This window comes from Garra rufa, chromosome 15, assembly GCF_049309525.1.
Source record: "Garra rufa chromosome 15, GarRuf1.0, whole genome shotgun sequence".
Taxonomy (NCBI): domain Eukaryota; kingdom Metazoa; phylum Chordata; class Actinopteri; order Cypriniformes; family Cyprinidae; genus Garra; species Garra rufa.
In genome coordinates, this window is record NC_133375.1 from 9,687,991 (window position 1) to 9,709,421 (window position 21,431).

The 21,431-nt window shown below is 36.3% G+C and overlaps 1 protein-coding gene across 1 annotated transcript in view; it reads left to right on the forward strand.

Moving 5' to 3' along the window:
- The first annotated feature begins 1,546 nt into the window (after positions 1 to 1,546).
- LOC141286940 (transmembrane protein 132D) overlaps positions 1,547 to 21,431 on the forward strand; it is a 37,360-nt gene continuing 17,475 nt past the window's right edge. The window contains exons 1-3 of the mRNA XM_073819070.1: positions 1,547 to 2,055; positions 8,490 to 9,402; positions 18,048 to 18,185. Of these exons, the coding sequence (XP_073675171.1) occupies positions 1,983 to 2,055; positions 8,490 to 9,402; positions 18,048 to 18,185 (1,124 nt within the window). The 5' untranslated portion in view covers positions 1,547 to 1,982. The remainder of the gene's footprint in view (positions 2,056 to 8,489; positions 9,403 to 18,047; positions 18,186 to 21,431) is intronic.

A 21,431-nucleotide genomic window follows, 5' to 3' on the forward strand; every position in this document is an offset into this window, starting at 1 on the left:
CCTGAACTCTGTAACAGGAATCTGCATGCCTACAATACTTCAAAAGTACAAGACAAAAATAACAACAGGAAACTAAACAGCTTCCTCATACTGCAGTAACGTGCTTTCAAACTTACTGTAATAAAGACGAGTGGTGTAGATTTTCAATGTTGGGGAAAATTACTTTAAAAAGTAATACATTACAATATTGAGTTACTCCCTAAAAAAGTAACTAATTACTTTACTTGGTTACTTTTTATGGAAAGTAATGTGTTACATTACTTTTGCGTTACTTTTTAAATCTGGGCAGAGCTTGCTTGTTTGTTTTTAATATAAAAAGTTCTATCTTTTGGCAAATGTAAAAGCCTTTTACACCAAAAGCCTTAGAGAAAAGTAAATTCACATCTGAAGAAGAAAAAATGTCAATGTTCAGCAATAAAAAAGGAAAACAAATTTTTTGATTATTTTGTGTAATTTTTGCTTATTAGTATGGATTAATTGGATCATTGAATGTCGGCATCAAAGACATTGGTTAATAAAATGGGATTAAATACATAAAGGATATTTGTTTTATTTAACATATTTAATTATTACAGGTTTGCGTTGAATTTCACTGTTTTTATTCATTTTGAGAAATACTGTATCTGTTTTGTTTAGTGGGTGAGATGAATTAATGCATGTTCACATTTATTCTAGAACAAAAGTAACATCTTACAATTTCTCTCAACATGGGAGAGCTTTTAATTAATAAATGAGGGGGAAAAGTAACTGGTGTTACTTATTTGAAAAAGTAACTCAGATATTTTCTTGTCAATTAAAAAGTAATGCGTTACTTTACTAGTTACATGGAAAAAGTAATATTGTTACGTAACTTGCATTACTTGTAATGCGTTACCGCCCAACACTGTAGATTTACATATGTAGACTTTTGGGTGGGACACACAGTTGGGACATCTAAAAAAAAACTACAACTGGCTACAATCAAGATGTAGACTGAAATCATGTTTTTCCCTCTAAATAACATTAATAAATATTAATGAACAACATACAGACCTTGAATCTTCTGGAATCACATTATGAATTATGGTTAACCTGTATCAACAAATTTCTGTTAATTAAAAAATTAGAAACACAGTTTCATTGAGAAAGCCTACGTAAATGCTAGATTTCTTTCTCTTCATATTAGAAAATTAATTTATAATATTTGAACATGAACTGTTAAATTTAAAACACAAAAGAAACGCATAATGACCACGAGAGGTCACTGTCATTCCACAACCAAGGTTCACACCTCCACTCATTCATTGATAACAGATTCCGGACCCGGTGATTTAAGTGAAACTTTCTGGTGTTTTGTACATGTATGATTTCACAGTTACTGTCCACATTTGACTTGCAATATAATATTAATAATAACACAAGCTTATTTAATCTCTTTCTGGTTGTATACGCACTGCGTTGAGCATTTAATCGCATGACTCTCACCGCCTGTCTCGTGTTTAATTCACTGTTAGCGCTAAATCCTGTCTGTCGTGCTCTGAGCTGCTGAGGATCCAGTCCAGAGCTCGCGATGGGTGACGGGTGGATAGATTATGGTGTTTCGCGCTGCCAGGACACTTTCGGTATGGACGAGACTACAACAGGACGAATGAAGTTAGCGAGAGTTATCAAAAAGACCTTCCTTTCATCGGATTATTATGGAAAACTGCGTTTATTTAAAGAAGCTCAACAAAATGGTTTCTAAATCTCGCTAAGATACTCACTTGAGGCGGTACGTTTCTTAACATGTAGTTTTGCCACATTTGCCGCTGTTCCAGTTGAAAAATTTGAGAAGCGCGCAGCTCTACACGAAGGAGCGCGTGCACAGCACAGGTGAAGAATCCACAGGTAAAACACCATCATGGTGCTGACTGACCAAATGCGCTGCTTAGTCTGTTCTGTTTAAGGTTCAGAAACGTCAGAAACGTTAATGGGACAAATCATAGACAACCCCTTTGGCCAAAATGAGCGTCTATTTTCACCTATGGCGGATTCTGCAGATATTCTTGGCAACGATAATCACGTCTGTCACACAAGGTATGTGATTTTCTTAAAGTCTAAAAGTTGGAAGAGCTAAATTATTATATTTTGGTCATTGTGTATAATACAATAATGTATTGAGGACCAGGTTAAGAGGTTTGTAATACCTGAAAAATTACTGTGGAGAAAGATTTAAAACATCTTTAAATAGAGTAAATGCTTGACTTAAGATGCAGTCTTTCTTTAGACAGGTTATTTAAAGGCTTTATGGCCAGAAAACAGAACGCTATTTTTGTAATATACTGTTATTATTTATTTACAGTAAGTATTAGAGACTCAGTGCCTCCCCCTTATTTAAAACTTATTTTATAGTATTAATAAACTATTATCTTTTATATAATTAACCTGGTATGTAAAGTTGATGGTTTTATACACATCAAATGTCTAAATGTTGTCCCAAACATTGCAAAGTTCAAAACCTTCTTAGTAAACAAAAAATATCCATCTGTTAAAATCATAGAAAAATTTAATTTCAACATAATCGATTGAATTGATAATGCATTTTACTTAAATTTATGGGAATAATTCCTCATACACCTTTTTTGAAAGAGGTCATTTGTGGCTCAATTGTTACCCTATAGGCAAAATACCTAATATCCAAAAGAAAAGCAGTACTTTTACTTAATATGTTACTCGTGTCCAATATAAATTTGCATGCAAAATACAACATGCATTGTCATTTATATTCTGATAGTTAACTTCATTTGTGTTCCACAGATTAAAGTAAATGATCTGCAGAAAGTGACTCAGTTGGTGCAACTGGTCAAATTTATATAAAGGAATGTATGATTTCTTTTGCAACATTGGCATATGCACTATTTTGAATGGGCATGATCTTTCCGACAAACATGAATCTATATATTATCTGTATCTGTAAGGTAGCCTACTTATTTGTAGAATCTACAGTGCTTTCAAGATCTTAGCCTCCTGGATAAGGGCATGATGAAAATTAAGAAGTTTTATTGGCATTATTGGATACAGAACTATTCCCGACCGTTCTTCAAAGGTCTTTACTCACCTCTCATTCTTTTCCAAATGCTCTCATTTGTCTAAATCCCTTCTGTAGTATTTTTTTGCACTGGGTGCTTGTTTCTCAAGGCATGGTCTGCATAGGATTAGTGCTCATCCTGTCCCAGAAACTGTAGTGTAGTGTTTCTACAGTTACACTCATTCATAGGGGCTGAGACATCTGTGCTGTGTGTGCTCTATCATCAGTAGTGTTTTAAGACATAAAATCACTTTTGTATATAAATGTAAATGATATCAAGTACTGGAGAACAGGATATTAAAAGCTTTGCTTCCATTCAGTATAGACCCAGTATGGTGTTGTGCTAAATGTTCATAGTTTAACAGGTTAGATTAACATCAGCTTACTTTATATGTGCCATATGGTCATATGGAGCCATATGTTTTACATTCATTTTAAAACTGTCTATTGAGATTTCTTCAACCCCAATCGGATCTCCATTTCAAGACTTTATCAGTAGGATGCTCTTAAATCACCTGCTTAGGATTTAATTTGTTGACATTTAGCATTAAGGATGTATTATAAAAAAGTTAGTGCAGACTTACAAGGTAGTGAGCAAGCTTGCTTGTTGACAATATAATAATGTAGTATGATCACAGAAAGGATCTGCTATATATTAAAAGCTGTCATAATATTATATTAATGTCATCTGTATGAATTTTATCCAGCATCAAGTCCCCAATTGGTCAGTGTGAATGGCCTCTACTCTGCCATCTGTGCTTGTTCATCCTAAAGCATAAATTGCACTTCACTGTAATTGCTGCATCGAATCTCATTGTACTGGATTGCATTTGCTTAATTTCCCTGCTTTACCTTAACAAGATGTTTCATAAACACAGATAAAAATATGTATTAGAAATTCATCTAAATGGCTTGCAAAATGTATATTTGAATTTGTATTTATTCACTATTATTTAATAATAGTATTGTTCCGATTTACTAAACTTACAAACTTTTTCCTTTAAAATTAATTGATTTGGTCAAACTTTTCATTAAAAAAAGATTAATTGTTTTAAATAATTTTAATAATTGTAATCATATGGTGAGGATGGGGGTGCTAAAGTTTCATAGCAAGAAAGAGTGTCATTTTTAGTTTTACTCAAAGAAGTCTGAGTTATTTGAAAGTAGAGAGGCAACTGTTGATGTGTCTCAAGAGGATGCACATCTGTGCTGTCAGCCAAACTGTTTGTAGTCCTCTGAGTCTTTTCACTGTATTCTCACAGCATGATTTTTTAGGTGTTTTCAAAACTACTCAAGAGTTTTCCCTTTTTAAAAAAATGAAAAATGTGGTCCAGACCTCCAGTAAACATCTTTTTAGAGAAACTAAATGCAAATAATAAAATACTATCAGCTGTATGATCTTGTACAGTTATAGTTTTAAATAATACATTTGATAAGTTTAATAAATAATATAAACAATAATATTCATATATTTCAACATTTTTGTTGCAAATTTGTTATTGTGTTGGGTCACCAGTTGATTTCAGATGTAAACTATGGGTACTAAAGCAAAACCAGCTCAGAATCCAGTGCTGTTAAAACCATTTTGCTAAGCATATACAGTCAGCAGAATGCTTTAGGGTGGACTGACAGATAATGCATGGATGTATAGAAAATGAGTTATTTTATTTACTATGTGGTTTGTCTCTAATGTTTTAAATCTAAATAGTATTATTTATTTATGCTTGGCCTCATATGGCAGTGACAAACTTTTGTCCTGTCATAGTCATGCTATTTATCACTAGATGTATATATATATATATATTAATGTTTTAAAATACATACTGAGCATTTATCTCACTCCTTAACACTCTTTTCCCCAGAGTGTGGCTAGCAGGCTTATTAGTCCATCATAATCCAGCCAGATGTTATCTATGTCATCTGCTGAAATGGAAGGAAAATAGAATGGATGCTGACCTCTTGACCTGCAACTGCTAATGCTAATGCTAATGCATCCAGTCCTGCTGGTGGCTAGCACAGAGACCCTTACATGAACTCTGCACTCCAAGCCAAATGTGCAAAATTACAAATTTAAAACATCAGTGGCAAACCACTCAATCACCACAAAGACCTAAGTGCTCTAACAAACATTCTCTGATTAGATATTTGACATTTCTTTACAGATAAAATAGTGTGTAGCAATGAAATAATGTTTGTGTACTTGTGCGTTTCTGGAGCCTTAAATATTAATCAAAGATAAACACAAGTAAACACAACAAGGTGTTTTTGAATGAAGTTTTTTATTATGAAGGGAAAACAAAATCCAAACCCACATGGCCCTGTGTGAAAAAGTGTTTACCCCCTAAACTTAATAACTGGTTGGGGCACCCTTAGAAGCCACAACTGCAATCAAGCGTTTGCGATAACTTGCAATGAGTCTGTTACAGCGCTGTGGAGAAATTTTGTCCCACTCAACTTGGCAGAATTGTTGTAATTCAGCCACATTGGAGGGTTTTCAAGCATGAACCGCATTTTTAAGGTCATGCCACAGCATCTCAATAGGATTCAGGTCAGGACTTTGACTAGTCCACTCCAAAGCCTTCCTTTTGTTTTTCTTCAGCCATTCAGAGGTGGATTTGCTGGTGTGTTTTGGATCATTGTCCTGCTGCAGAACCGAAGTTCGCTTCAGCTTGAGGTCACGAACAGATGGCCGGACATTGTCCTTCAGGATTTTTGGTAGACAGCAGAATTCATGGTTCCATTTTCACAGCAAGTCTTCCAGGTCCAGAAGCAGCAAAACAGCCCCAGACCATCACACTACCACCACCATATTTTACTGTTGGTATGATGTTCTTTTTCTGAAATGCTGTGTTACTTTTAGGCCAGATGTAATGGGACACACACCTTCCAAAAAGTTCAACTTTTGTCTCGTCAGTCCACAGAGTACTTTCCCAAAAGTCTTGGGGATCATCAAGATGTTTTCTGGCAAAACTGAGACGAGCTTTTATGTTCTTTTTGCTCAGCAGCGTTTTTCGTCTTGGAACTCTGCCATGCAGGCCATTTTTGCCCAGTCTCTTTCTTATAGTGGAGTCATGAACACTGACCTTAACTGAGGCAAGAGAGGCCTGCAGTTCTTTGTTGTTGTGGGGTCTTTTGTGACCTCTTGGATGAGTCGTTGCTGCGCTCTTGGGGTAAATTTGGTCGGCCGGCCACTCCTGGGAAGGTTCACCACTGTTCCATGTTTTCGCCATTTGTGGATGATGGCTCTCACTGTGGTTCACTAGAGTCCCAAAGCTTTAGAAATGGCTTTATAACCTTTTTCAGACTGATAGATCTCAATTGCTTTCTTTCTCATTTGTTCCTGAATTTCTTTGGATCTCAACATGATTTGTAGCTTTTGAGGATCTTTTGGTCTACTTCACTTTGGCAGGCAGGTCCTATTTAAGTGATTTCTTGATTGCGAACTGGTGTGGGGGTAATCAGGCCTGGGTGTGGCTAGAAAAAACTGAACTCAGGTGTGATAAACCACAGTTATGTTTTAACAGGGGGGTGGGGGCAAACACTTTTTCACACAAGGCCATGTGGGATTGGATTTTGTTTTCCCTTTATAAAAGAACCCTTCATTTAATAACTGCATGTTGTGTTTACTTGTGTTATCTTTGACTAATATTTAAATTAGTTTGATGATCTGAAACATTAAAGTGTGGCAAAAAAAAAAAATCAGGAAGGGGGCCAACACTTTTTCACACCACTGTATTTTGATCATAGCTCCTTTGGTGACAATGGTTCTACATAAACTTAGGCTTATGATGCTTTTGGGAAACGCAACCCAGCATGACTTTCTCTCTTATGTGGGACATGAAAAAAGAGTTTCAGTGTTGTTTTGGGCACCATGCTCAAAAACATTCTTCAAAATGTCTTTTTTTTGCGCAGAAAAATGTGGTCACATACTATTTCTGCACTCTGAGTGTTTAAAAGCCTTGTTTATATTGTAACTTGAATATCATATACTATTTTTGGCCAATTCATGTAAGAACCCCAGTTGAATTCAAAGGGTTCACTTTTACTTTTTTCTCCACTACTGTGCAAAGCACAGAAAGAGAATAATTTAAATCACAATTTCAACCAGGCAGAATGTTATCCATTTTAGAATAATCTTTTTTCCTTTGCATGTGCTGTCACTGCTGTAAATGTGAGTTTAGAGTTGTCGTGTGCCATGAGTTCACTTTGAGATTAGTTTGAGTCATGGCCTTTCACTGTAATGACTACATGACCCTACCACTCAATCTGCTTTTTTAAAATTACTTCCAGGAATTTTATGCATTCTCTTTTAAGCTCATCCTTGTTATTGGAGTTGTTTTGTTGTTGTTGTTTTACTAGCACACGGTACACTTATTTTGGGCTTCAGTTTCTGAGTTTACCAGTCTGTAGGAGTTTTTGATGAATCTGCTAGAATACTGAATTGATATTGTGCCCATAAAATGAAAGTGGTTGAAGATGGGGTAGATTAGGGTAGGCAGCGCTGGATGCACTATATCAAATTTACTTTGTATATTTTTTTTATCTTAATTAAATGTTTAATTCCATATGTGGTATGAGACCAGGACAGTATTAATGTTATCTTTATTTATTACAATACTGCCTTTGACAGTCCTCATAATACAATCTAGCCTTTCTACAGTGCATTTTATTTTAACCATATCTTTATTGAGATAAATATGAAAGATCAAGAAAACCACAGTGCATTTTATGTTCATGTGCAGAAATGTCACTCTAGTGATTGCTTTATTGTACTGTTGCTGTAATACACATATGCATTTCTAAGTGAGATTTAAGTGTCATAAGGTATACAAATACATGTTGGGGCCAGTTTATGTCATAAAATAGGACAAAAGTCATATACAGTAGTTGAAAATAGTGCCATTTTAATACCACTTTTTTTTCATTATACTCTCCTAAAAATAATGGTTATTTATTGGCATCAATGGTTCTATGAAGAACCTTGAACAATTGAAACTTTAGAAGGTTTAGAAGGTTCTTTTATAAAATGTTCTTCAAAATGGTTCTTCTAGCAACTGTTCACTGACCGGTTCTTTGGGGAACCAAAAATGGTTCTTTTATGGCATCACTGCAAAAACACCCTTTTGCAACCTTTATTTTTAAGAGTGTAAATATAACCAAATGTGAAAAGCTATAGCCATCATATACATCCAAAACATTCATCCATCCATTCTACAAAAAGCATATGCTATGTAGTGATTACAGAGATGCTGGAGTCCAGCATTTTGCGATCAAGGCAGGTTCCCATCCAAGTACTTACTAGGCCAAACCTTGCTTAGCTTCTGAGATAGTGGGGTTCCCATTGTTGTATGATCGTAAGCAACATTCAAAACATTGTATGCCATGAAGACAACATTGCACCTAATTTCTCTCGTTTTCCATTTGTGTCTTTGTTCTCCTGCAGAGCTGGACAGTCAGGAGATCTCTGATGCCACCAAATCCTCCACCCCATATCCATTGTTCCTTCCTGTAACTTACCAGGTATGGGATGCTGACTACTTTCTATTAAAAGAGGCTGGACAGGACATCATGCGAAATTCCAGCATGCAGAGCCACACGCAGCCATTTGTCATGCTCCAAGCGGGACGTCTCCCAGTTATCAATGCCAGCTACGGCCCACTCTCTGCCAGACGGGAGATCCCCCTGGACTTAGTGCAGTCAGTGCAATTATTCCGGCCGTCACCCTCAGTGTTTACCCTCAACTGGAAAGTCCAGTCCTTTGTCCTGACCCGATGGGTCTACTCGTCTTCTCCCAAAGTGCGAGTCCTGTTCTATGTGGCTGGGAGAGACTGGGACAGAGGAGAGAAGGGCAGAGGAATGAAAGATGAGCTGCCTTGTGTGACTGTGTACGCCTTCTGGCAGACTCAGGAGGTCCGGGGCTCCTGTGTCATCGGAAATGAGCGTGGCACCTGCATGGCAGTGGTTGATGCTCCTGCAGGTTGGTTCAGCCAAGTTGAGGGCAGTTCCAGTCGGGAAAGACAAGGGCCGGGCCAGGGAAACCCTGTGGAGTTGTATTATCAGGCCCGACCCAGCGCCTATGGTCCATGCACAGCTAGTGGGGAGGAGGGCAAAAGGTGGGATATGGGTGATAGAAATGCTGGCCAGCCTCAAGCTGAGTTCATGCCTGTGACCCCCATGCAGAGGATTGGGAGCGTTCGGCTCCTGCAGGTCAAACAAGGGGCAATGCCGGTGTCTGTACTCAGACTAAGAGAGGCTGTGGTCATCCAGACCTCCTCAAAACCACTTAAGAAGACTGATATTGCCTCCTTTTATGTCTATGTGAGGAGCTCCGCCAACCTGGATACTTTCTCCCTCAGGTAAGTCTCATGCAGAAATGTATGCATTTGCTAACACTTTCATCCAAAACAATCAAGGTTTACATTTTAGCAGTTCATGCATTTCCTGGGAATCAAACCCACAACCTTACTGTTGCTGGTGCTACTCTTATGAACTCTTTTTGGAATGCCTCACCACTGCTTTAATGCTTTATTAGAATTATACCAATAAACTGGAAACAAGATTTCTAATGGATTATGCATTTTTCCTGAAAATACCAGTATTGTTATCATCCTTTCTGGAAGCAGTGCAGATTATCAGTGTGGAGTGGAGAAATACATGTCATGATAATAACATTCAATGATATTCTGAGCTGTTATTCTGACTGTGGAACTCTGGGGTCATCAAGTCTGGGAAAATAGTCTGTAAAGCTCATTGTGCAGATTTGAGCATCTAGCTATATGGCTGAAAAAGACATGCACGTTTAATCCCTCAGATTACTGTATATGCAAAGGCATGCTGTGCCACAAACACATTTTCTTTGCTTCTCTCACTCTCTGTATGGTTGGGCTGTGTATTCATTGTCATGTGGTGCTTTAAAAAGCTTGTCTAAATAGAGAGCCTCTGCTTGGTTGTAGAAGGTGAGCATCGTTTAGGAAAGGGTTTTATAGTGTAAATACTACAGTTGAGGTCAAAAGTTTTTTATACACCTTACACAATCTTCAAAATTATAATTATTTTACCAAAATAAGAGGAATCATACAAAATGCATGTTATTTTTTACTTAGTACTGACCTGAATAAGCTATTTCACATAAAAGACATTTACATATAGTTCACAAGAGAAAATAATAGTTGAGTTCATGAAAATTATCCCGTTCAAAGGTTTACATTCGCTTGATTCTTAAAACTGATGTTACCTTATTTTGTCTTATGGTAAACATGTAACTATTTTCTATAGCCTCTAAAGGTCAGTACTAAATGAAAAAAAAAAGATATTTAGTAAAAAAAAAAAAAATAATTACACATCTCCATTCTGTTCAAAAGTTTTCAACCCCAGGCTCTGAATGCAAAATTGTTACTTCTGGAGCATCAGTGAGCGTTTGTGCCTTCTGTAATAGTTGCATTTGAGTCTCTCAGTTGTCCTCAGTGTGAAAAGATGGATTTCAAAATTATACAGTCATTGCTGGAAAGGGTTCAAATACACAAAAAAGGAAAACCAAAGAATTTGTGGGGCCTGAAGGATTTTTCTGAAGAACAGTGTGCAGTTTAACTGTTCAGAACAAACAAGGGACTCATGAACAACTATCACTAAACAAAAAATAAATAAATAAAAACAGTTGTGGATAATTCAGGTAACAACAAAGTGACTAAGAATCAAGCATTTGTAAAATTTTGAATGAGGTTATTTTTTATAAATTTGTCAGTTATTTTCTCTTGTGGATCTTTAATGTGAAATATCTTATTCAGGTCAGTACTAAATAACAAAATAACACACATTTTGTATGATACCTCTTATTTTGGTAAAATAATTAACATTTTTCTGATTCTGCAAGGTGCATGTAAACTTTTGACCTCAACTGTATTTTTAATAAATGAGTTAATGACACTAAAGATAAAGAAACACTGAAATTTAAAGTGGTATAAACATCAAATAAAAAAATATAGCCACTCATTACCAATTATGCTTTGCAGCTGGGTCATAACTCGGGGTTATAAAGTGTGCAAAATGGGTTTGGGACAGTGTTTGTAATCAAGCCTACCTTTGTAGAGCTGAAGTTTTTCTAGAAACCTGTTGATCAGATTAGCCTGACTTCAGTTTGGGCAACAAATATTTTTTCAAATATTAAGAACTTTTTAATACTTTTAACCTTTTTAATGACCCCTTTTTAAAATGTGCTTAATTATTATCTAAGCAGGATTGTAAAACCATAATAGTCTGACTTTATGTCCCTTTTTTGAAGTTTTCATTTTAATTCAGAAATTCTAAAATGTTTTTATCATTGAACATGCCACTCATTAATGGCTAAACATTAAAGGGGTCATGAACTGCCTCTTTTTATTATTTTGTATTGTTCTCTGAGGCCCCTTATAATGTTATTAATATTTTTACATCAAAAAACATGATCATTTTAAAGTAATAGGCAATTTTCTTTCTGTTTATAACCCCCCTGATCAGAACGCTCTGTTTGAATAGGCATGGTGAATTGAAGACTTGGAAGTAAACGGCCACTGCTATGATTGGCTAACACTTGTGTATATTTGACAGCCTGCATTCCTCATATACAGCCCTGTTATAACAGACAAAGCAATAGTGACTACATAATAAAACCAGTTACTCACACTTGTGTGGGGCGACATTACTGTCGGATTCAATATAACTGGAAAATCATCTTCTTTTAGTTTCAATCCTTCTGAAAATCCTGAAGTAAACAAAGGAAGTAGACCTTCTTTTGCCTTCCATTATTTATACTTTGTGCATGAATTGGTGGGCGGGGCTAAACAGGCAGTGATGTAGAAGCAGGCGCTGACACATTCCAGGCAGATTGGCATTAATATAAGTTTTTTTTTAGCTAACGAGAAAGTTTTGAGTTCTGAAACATACAGAATGTTTTTGTATTACAATGACCACTTATATGTCAAAATATCAAGGGCATTTTGTTTTCTCAGTTCATGACCCCCTTAACTTCTTCTCTTTAAAGAAATGCATTTGAGATGTGGAAGAATTTATGATGCAGTGTGATTCAGCACTGAGAAATGTGGGAAATCTCATTTTAAATTTAAATTAAAAAATTTAATTAAGAAGCTTAAGACTGAAGAGATTTAAGATGCCAGTTGTAGACTTTCAGTATTTTGTTTTGAAAATATGGTCTACCTGTAAAGCTGCTCTGTTTTTGTGATTTATGATCATATATGTGCACTTTTCTCATGTGTGCACCATTTTATATTCACAGGTCAGGTTGTGTCTGTATTATTAGGGTCTTAGAGGACATTTGGTTCTGTTGTCCTTGCCTACTCCTCCCCCTAATCCCCTTCATTCTTAACATCCATCTCTGTTGTGTCAGACTTCCCTGGTGAAGTTCAGTCCTCTCTGAAGCACATTTCTTCATCTACCCCCGCTTGAGTGTGCTTGAGCCTTTTTTTTTTTTTTGCTGATGTACCATCTCTCTCTTTTTTAAAATCCTGTTGCTCTTGCCACTTAATCACTGTCGCCTTAAATCTCAGTCTGTTCACAACCAGTTCTCCTCTATACAGCTCACATCAGTCACTGCAAACCCACTGAGGACAACCGTCCCACGAGACGTGCCTTCTCTTCTCTTCTCTTCTCTTCTCTTCTCTTCTCTTCTCTTCTCTTCTCTTCTCTTCTCTTCTCTTCTCTTCTCTTCTCTTCTCTTCTCTTCTCTTCTCTTCTCTTTTTAACATTTAAAATGCACACAAACATGATTACATTTCTCCCTGTTATCCATTAATCAATTTAAAAATGGCTCCAGATGGTCAATAGATACTTTTCATTAACTGGTGCTATTATCAAATTATGAACAATTGCTCAGTTGCCCTTGAAGCATTGAGATATTAACAGATGTGAGCTTTGGTGAGGTTTGATATATCATGCTGTGATATCCCGCTGGTGGCTTTAATGGTGATGAAAATGTAGAAATTAAAAATATATCATTACTATTGGGCCTAAAGGATTTGTTTTAATGGTGTTGTTGTTGTTTTTATCATAGCCTCCCCTCAGGATGTCTCAGTATGAAGTGTGAATCTAGAGTCAGACATGACCACTTTAAAAATGACAATACACTACTCAGTGGTGCAAAAAGCAGTAAAGCATTGTTATTCTAGAATATTCTTACTAGAACCCATAAAATACAAACATATGCATGCATACAGATTATGCTAATTAGTCATGCATAATATGGGTTAGTCATTGTCTATTTATTTGCATGTCTATGCTTTGTTGCATTCTCAAAATGGTGGACCTAATGTTTGGGACAGAAGGAAAAAGGGACAAATGGCTGCTTACTAATGTGTAAAAGTTCTGTTGTGCACTTAATTGTATTTAAAGTACACTTGTACATCATTTACTCTGTTGTCATTTACTCACCCTCAAGTCATTCCAAACCTGAAAAAGTTTCTTTCTTCAGCTGAACATGAAAGAAGATATTTTGAAAAATGTTGGTAACCAAACAGTTGCTAGAAGCCATTGATTTACATAGTTTTGGGTGAACTATCCTTTTAAAGTGAGTTTACTTTCATGATGTTTATATACACTTTTAAATTAAAACATTTTAGTCATGCTTTAAAGATACTCTGTTAGAGATACACTAAATTATACTTCTTTTTCACAAGGTTATGCTTATATTAAATTGGTATATTGCTGTATAAAGCCATCAGTTTATTGTTTCCATAAATGATGTATTTGATATGTTACTGAAATCAGTAGTCTGCCTTCTCAGATCTGTATTTTGGTTTTTAAATCACACTGGGATCAATCATTGTGAACGGTTCACCCAATCAAGCCTTTTGAAAAATACTACTCCTCCTCATCTGAATGTCGTCACATATAAATCTGTCAGGAGGCCCGTTAGGAATCACCATGATAAATTTAATCTGTAGTCATGCTCATATTTCATCCCGCAGGAAGTGACACGTGTCACAGTTGCATTACAGCTGGTCATAAATTAGGAGGTTGTGAGGCAGGAAAGATAAACTGCTGCTCAGTGATTGTTTTGATTAAATGAGTGAATCTTCATAATTTAGACTAGTCTTTTCATAATTCATATGCTGTGAGACTAATTAGAAATGTCTTATTTGGGATTCTCATCTGACTGTCATGCTAAATGCTATAGCAAGGCTTTTGGAATATTCAGAATGGATTTGTTAATAGAAAATACAAAAAAACTGGTTGAATCAGTATCCAACTGACAGCTTTAGACCATATGCACAAAAAAATAGAGAAAAAAATACAGTCATGAAACCTGATCTTTTCTTAACTTTAAAATTTCTGATTATTTACACACCCCTATATCATCCAAGATGTACATGTCTTTCTTTGCAAAAAAGAAGTTTTATAAGGAAAACATTTCAGGATTTTTCTCTATATAGTGGACTTCAATGGTGGCCAACGGGTTGAAGGCCCGAATTTCAGTTTCAATGCAGCTTCAGAGGGCTCTACGTGATCCCAGCCGAAGAATAAGGGTCTTATCTAGCGAAACAGTGTCCGTTTCTTACTGACAGCCTGTAAGTATGTTTTTATATTTAAAGAATTCAGTACTGACTATTCAAACGCGAGTTTTGAGCAGTGTAGAGTAGTGCTTGTTGTTTCTCGTTCCACGATTGCAAATGCAGACATGGTGTTATGTTTACATGGCGTGACGCAACACAATGCATAAAAAAACAGTATGAGTCATTATAATCAGTAATTATGTCCCCACTAGATGCAACAAATGTCTGTTTAAATGTTTTTAATGAGTTTTATTGTTTCTGTCTCTTTGCGCCGAGAAAAGGCATGGTAAGGGGCGACGCATTTCCGTCACATGCTTGAGGTATTCGGCCAATGACAATGCACCGGATAGTTGGCCAATCAGAGAGTGTGTTTTCTCCACCACTTGGCCATTTAATATTCTCAATATGGCTCTCTGGCATTTTTTTAAAATACAAATTTATAAACGTGGATAATTGCAGTACGTAATGCATGGGGTCGAGCTAGTGTAAGAAGAGCATTTGTGGTTAAAAAGTATATACATTTTTATTTTTATTAGAAAATGACTGATCGTTTCGCTAGATAAGACCCTTATTCCTCAGCTGGGATCAGGTAGAACCCTTTGAAGCTACATTGAAACTTCATTTTGGATCTTCAACCCGTTGGCCACCATGGAAGTCCACTATATAGAAAAAATCCTAGAACGTTCTCTTTAAAAACATTAATTTCTTTTCGACTGAAGAAAAAAGACATGAACATCAATAGTCAATATTCGAGCCCTAAGGCATAATTCAACACTTTCACAGAAAGCCAAATGGACCAAAAATGGCACAATTTCTTCAGAATAAGCCAATGGCATTTTGTTTATCCCGGTGTTCCTTACATTTGGCACTTGGTGAGTGTTAATTCTGGATGCGGGTGTTTTCTCCACCACTTGGCCATTTAAAATTCTCAATATGGTTCTCTGGCATTTTCTGTACGTGTTTGAGTATGTGCGTGACATTTCAAAGCCTACATTCATTATGTTAAATGTCAGGGATGTTTGATGGATAATTGAAAAAGGACTCGCAAATGGACTCGTGATATCAGATGTCGAGCTCGCTCTGATATACCCTCGACCAAAATACTGTGAGGATCTCAACAGTGACAGACAGAAGATGATTTGGGATGGATGTTTCACAAGTTGTTTGGTCTCCATAGGTCAAATGGATTGAAGTGTTAAATTCCAGTCTTGAACAGATGTTTCTGGGGATTGACAGAGAGGGATAAGTGTGGACTTAACATGCTGTGAAGGAGCATCTCCATCAATTTTTTGAGGTCCAACAGTATAGCTGCTGAAACAAATTTTATTAGATTTATATTATGATGTGTTTATTGATATCCATTGGTAGCCAACAGTTTGGAACATTAGCTAACATTAGTTAGCCAACATTATAATTGTTTTTACTGTCACTTTACTGTTTAAACAGATATTTTATTGCATGAAAACATAAATACAATGCAAGCAGTGCATACTGTTTCAAAATAGGAATTAGATTTAAAATTGAAAACTATAATATTTAAACATAATGAAATATGTTGCATTTGTGCATCAGTGGATGCATCTGGAACTAGAAGTGAAAATGCACAGTCAGAAACTTGATGACAAAAGAAAAAGAGATATTGTGAGAGATTAATAATTTTCGTTCAAGAAAGGGAGGGTCAAATCTGGTTTTACGTCTGAATAGTCCCAGAATCTTCTCTGTCAATGCCAAGATTAGTGCTCCCATGAGCCCTTCACTCGAGACAGTGATTACATCTTACAAGAACAGAGTACAGATGGTCTTACACACACACACATACACCATTTTGAACACAAAAAGATCATATTTTTTAAACAAGCCCTACATAACCTTAACCCTATGTTACATGCACAAAATACACAAATCTTACTGTTTTCATTAATAAAATCAATATGACATAATCTTCCCTGCGCTTTTATGTTTGCAAACATAATTATGTGTATGTTCAAATGCCCTTTAACAAATCTGACCCGATTACCAAGCAGACAGGCAGCTAGGGTCTTACAATACAGCCCCTGTGAGACTAATATCTTGCCTATGGAGTTTTACAACCCCAATATTTATGACAGACACTCGTGGAGAAAAAGACCCTTCAGCATTAGATGAAAACACAAATATGGCTCTGACATTACAAAAGATTTAAAGGGTGCTGGAATCTGGAAGGTGCATTTTCCAGCAGTCATATTTTTAACAGTCGTTTATCATTATGCTTATATTGATATCCTTTATGCCACTCTGTGTGGCTGTATTGGTTCTCGGGAAGCTTTTAGATTCTGTTCCAAGAGCTCTAATGGTCCCTTGAGCTAAACAGTATTTTGGCACTATTGAGCTGAAAAACTTCCTTTTGCCCGTGGGTACATAATGTTGCAGTTGTATGATCAATTATATTGACATATTATTCGGATTATAGTGTGATATGGGGTCAGTGTGACAGTTTGCAAAGGTTTTGGAGGAACAGGAACTCGGTAGACATATGCCTCAGATGGCCTTAAATGAATTTCTGAGAGAGGAACATTTGGATTGTACAATATATGGCCAAAGTGTCTCATTTCATTTGTTTGTTTCTTTGGGTGAGCTTCTAAACAATAAAATGTTTTTTGGGGTTTTGGGTCTGGGTTGTCATGACCGTTCAGGCTTGGCTAACTGGGTCTGATGTGGATGTCATTGATTTCCTGTCCTCTGTAAGGGAATTGAGACTAACATGCTTTTCTTTGCCCCTGTATTGGAAACCACACTGTCAGCCTCAGCTTTACACTCCTTGAACAGACCATTCTTGGCCTCATCTCCCCCTGCCATACACGTCCACCTACACATGCAAACCTGCTATGTATAGAAACACAAGCATTGCTTTTCGGATGGAACCAGTAATAAATGAAACACACCTAAAAGATGTATACTAGGAATGTGCATAACTGCAGTTTAAAAAACAAAATGACATCCATCTAAATTAATTGTATCTGTGGTGCTTTAAAGAGGATAAATGTGAAGACCAAGCATTTATGAGATGGTCTTACCATATTAACTTTCTGACAGGTGTTCCTGTAGCTCAGACAGTAAAGCATGTTGGTAGCTATGCCAAGACAAGGATTTGATTTCCAGACAATGCAAGAACTGATAAAAGTATACATACTTTTTACTGATAAAAGGAGATTTTACACTGATTAATTACACCAGTGTAGAAGGTTAAATAACAAAGGACCCAGAATCAAGCCTTGGGGGATACCATGTTATCACAATATACCCAGTATATTATTTGGATTTTACAACTCAAATTTGTTTGTCACAACAATCTATGAGATAATGTGAACGACCTGTTGTGTTATTAGTTTAACCAGTAACTAACTTTGTATTACTAATAAACACTCTGCAATCTATTCATAATTAATAAATGTTCGTTCATTTTTCTTTTTAACTCTTAACAGAGCCATGGTAAAAAAGGGTGTGTCCTTTCGTACAGCCACACCTAGCAACACAGTACTATGGGACATCACTCTGGACACAGGCCCAGATGGGAGTGTTGGAGTAATCTGTCAGAGAAAGTCATCTGCAAATGTGAAAAGGTGAGTATGTCTGCTAAGGGTTAATTAATTACTTCTAATCAGATGATTAGGCAGTGATTAACCAACTCTCATTGGTGACTCTGATTAAATATTTCCAGGCTGGAAATATTGTCCATGGAAACCATGATTTTACATTCTAAAGCAGATTGGTCAAAGTGGATTCCTGTAATTATTCCCGTAGTTTGTTGATTAGTCTTTATCTGTTTAATAAAAGCACTTTCTGTGGATTTATGCAAATCCACCATCCACAAAACCACCAGAGAATGGCTAACTGACCTCACTAGACATGTACGCATACAGTGTCTTGCGAAAGTATTCATACCCCTTCATTTTTTTTTTCATGTTTTGTTATGTTGCAGCCTTATGTTAAACTACTTTTTTCCACATCAATCTACACACCCTACACCATAATGACAAAGCACAAAAACTTTACAAATGTATTAAAAATAAAACACTGAAATAAGTACATTGCATAAGTATTCATACTTAACGCAGTTGAAGCACCTTTACAGCCTCAGGGTCTTTTGGGGTATGATGCCACAAGTTTTGCACATCTGCATTTGGCAATTATCTGCTATTCTTCTCCTCACCTCTTCACCTCTCTAGCTTAGTAAGCCTGGATTGCGGCTGGCAGACATTTTCAGGTTTCTCCAGAAATGTTTGATTGGGTTCAAGTCCAGGCTCTGGCTGGGCCACTCAAGGACATTCACAGAGTTGTCTATAAGCCACTCTCGGAGGAAAGTGAACCATCTGCCCAGTCTGAGGTTCTGAATGATCTGGACTGGGATTTCATTAAGGGTGTCTCAATATTTTGGTGCATTGAGCTTTCCTTCAACTCAACTCTTTCCCTCAGTCCCTGCCGCTGAAAAACAGCACCACAGCATGAGGCTGCTACCACCACACTTTACTGTTGGGATGCTACTGTGCAGGTGATGAGAAGCGCCCGGTTTCCTCCATACATGATGCTTGGAATTGAGGTTCATCAGACCAGAGAATCTTGTTTCTCACAGTCTGAGAGTTCTTTATATGCTTTGTTGCAAATTCCAAGTGGGTTTTCATTTGTCTTCACTGAGGAGAGGATTGAGTTTGGCCACATTGCCATAAATACCAGATTGGTGGAGTGTTGCAGTGATGTTTGTCTTTCTGTAAGTTTCTCCCATCTGCATATACGATCATGGAGCTTAGCTAGAGTGACCATCAGGTTCTTGGACATCAGTCTAATTAATGCCCTTTTCCATAAATTGCTCAGTTTGGCCAGGAGGCCAGCTCTAGGAAGAGTTCTAGTTGTTCCAACCTTCATCTATTATGGATAATGGAGTCTACGTGCTTTTGTTAACCTTCAATGCAGCAGATTTTTTTTCTGGACACTTCCCCAGATCTGTGCTTTTGACACAATCCTGTCTCCGAGCTCTACAGGCTTTTTGGTTTTTGCTCTGATATGCATTTTTAGCTGTTAGACCTTTTATTAAGAGGTGTGTGCTTTTCCTAATCATACTCATTCAAATAAATTTGCCACAGGTTAACTCCACTCAAAGTGTAGTAACATCTACAAGGGTTATGAATGCTCCTGAGCTCAATTTTAAGTGTCCCAGAAAAGGGTATGAATACTTATGCAATGTAATCATTTCATTTTTTTTTATTTCTAATACATTTGCAAAGTTGTTTCAAACCAGTTTTGGGCTTTGTCATTATTGTGTATGGAGTGTGGAAAAAAACATGAAAAAATATGAAGGGGTATGAATACTTTCGCAAAGGCACTGTCTATGTTTGCCATTGAGCTCTGCATTTATGTGCATGGTTTACTATGCATGCATTAGATGTGGGCACAGGTCAGGGTTGTACAGCAGCGTGTGTGTCAGAATCCTATTAGTGAAAGCCTAACCTGAATTCTCCTCACTATTTATGGTTGTAGTCAGAAACGATTCTAGGATTTCAGCCTTTGATTTAAGCAGGAGATGATGTGGCATTTCTTACCTTAAGAGCAAAGACACTAAATCATGAGTAAGAATCTTGTTTGACTGACAGCATTTTAAAACCAATTGAAATAGCATATGTTTGTCATGTATTTGGTGCATTTCATTTTTTGGTTTCACTGCAAATTATAAAAATGTAACACATCCATTTCCAGATGAATGAACGCTCTATGTCGCCTATGATAGGGTCTGCTATGGGCTAGAAGGAATGTTAATTTAATTTAACCTCAGAGAGCTCACTACAGTTGATAAAAAAAAAAAAATTCTCACCCTCATGTCAAACCTGTATGACTTTCCTTTGCAGAACATAAAAGAAGATACTTTAAAGAATTTTGGTAAGTAAACAGATATCCAGTGTATTAAAAAAAAAAAAACGTTTCTCAAAATATCTTTTATTTTTTTCAGAAGAAAGAAAGTCATGCAGGTTTGGAAAAATTTTAGGATGAGACGATGCAATTTCAATGTCTGGGTGAACTATCCTTTTAAGTTGAGAAACTACCTTTTCTAAGAATTAACTACATTTTTCAATGCTATATTTGCATAAATATTTAACTTGCTGGTGTCAGTGCTCTATACAATTGCTTTTTAAGCAAATTTAACTTGTTTTAAAAAGGTTTAGATGTTTTTTAAGTAAGTGGATTGTTGTCTCTAGTCAGCAACAGCCTTAAGTATCTAAATCTTTTTAAAATAATGTGGCAGTATTCTCATTTAGGATTTTCCTCCCTCAGTGACAATGATTAGAATAGATTGTTGGACTAAATATGTTCAGAAATTACATGTGTGGTGTCTAATTTACATCTAAACAACCAAACTGATCCAAAACACCTTACACTCTTAAAAATAAAGGTGCTTTAAAAGGTTGTACAAGCGATGCCATAGAAGAACCATTTTTGGTTCTACAAAGAGCCATTCAGTCAAAGGTTCTTCAAAGAACCATCTCTTTCTTACCTTTTTATAATCTGAAGAACCTTTTTTTTTTTTTTTGTGAAACAGAAAGGTTCTTCAGATGTTAAAGGTTCTTTATGGAACCATTTAGACAAAAAAGGTTCTTCTATGACATTCTGAAGCACCTTTATTTTTAAGTGTACAATATTCTGTGATTGAAATATTTAGAACTTAATCAGTCTTAAGAATAGTAATGGATAATTCTGTTTGTATGGCATTAAGACATTTTTACAGTGGAGTACTGTTGGGTGTCATTCATTAATTGATGCCCAATGTACCCATTGCATGTTTGTATTTGCATGGAACATATGATCTTATTTTCTTATTT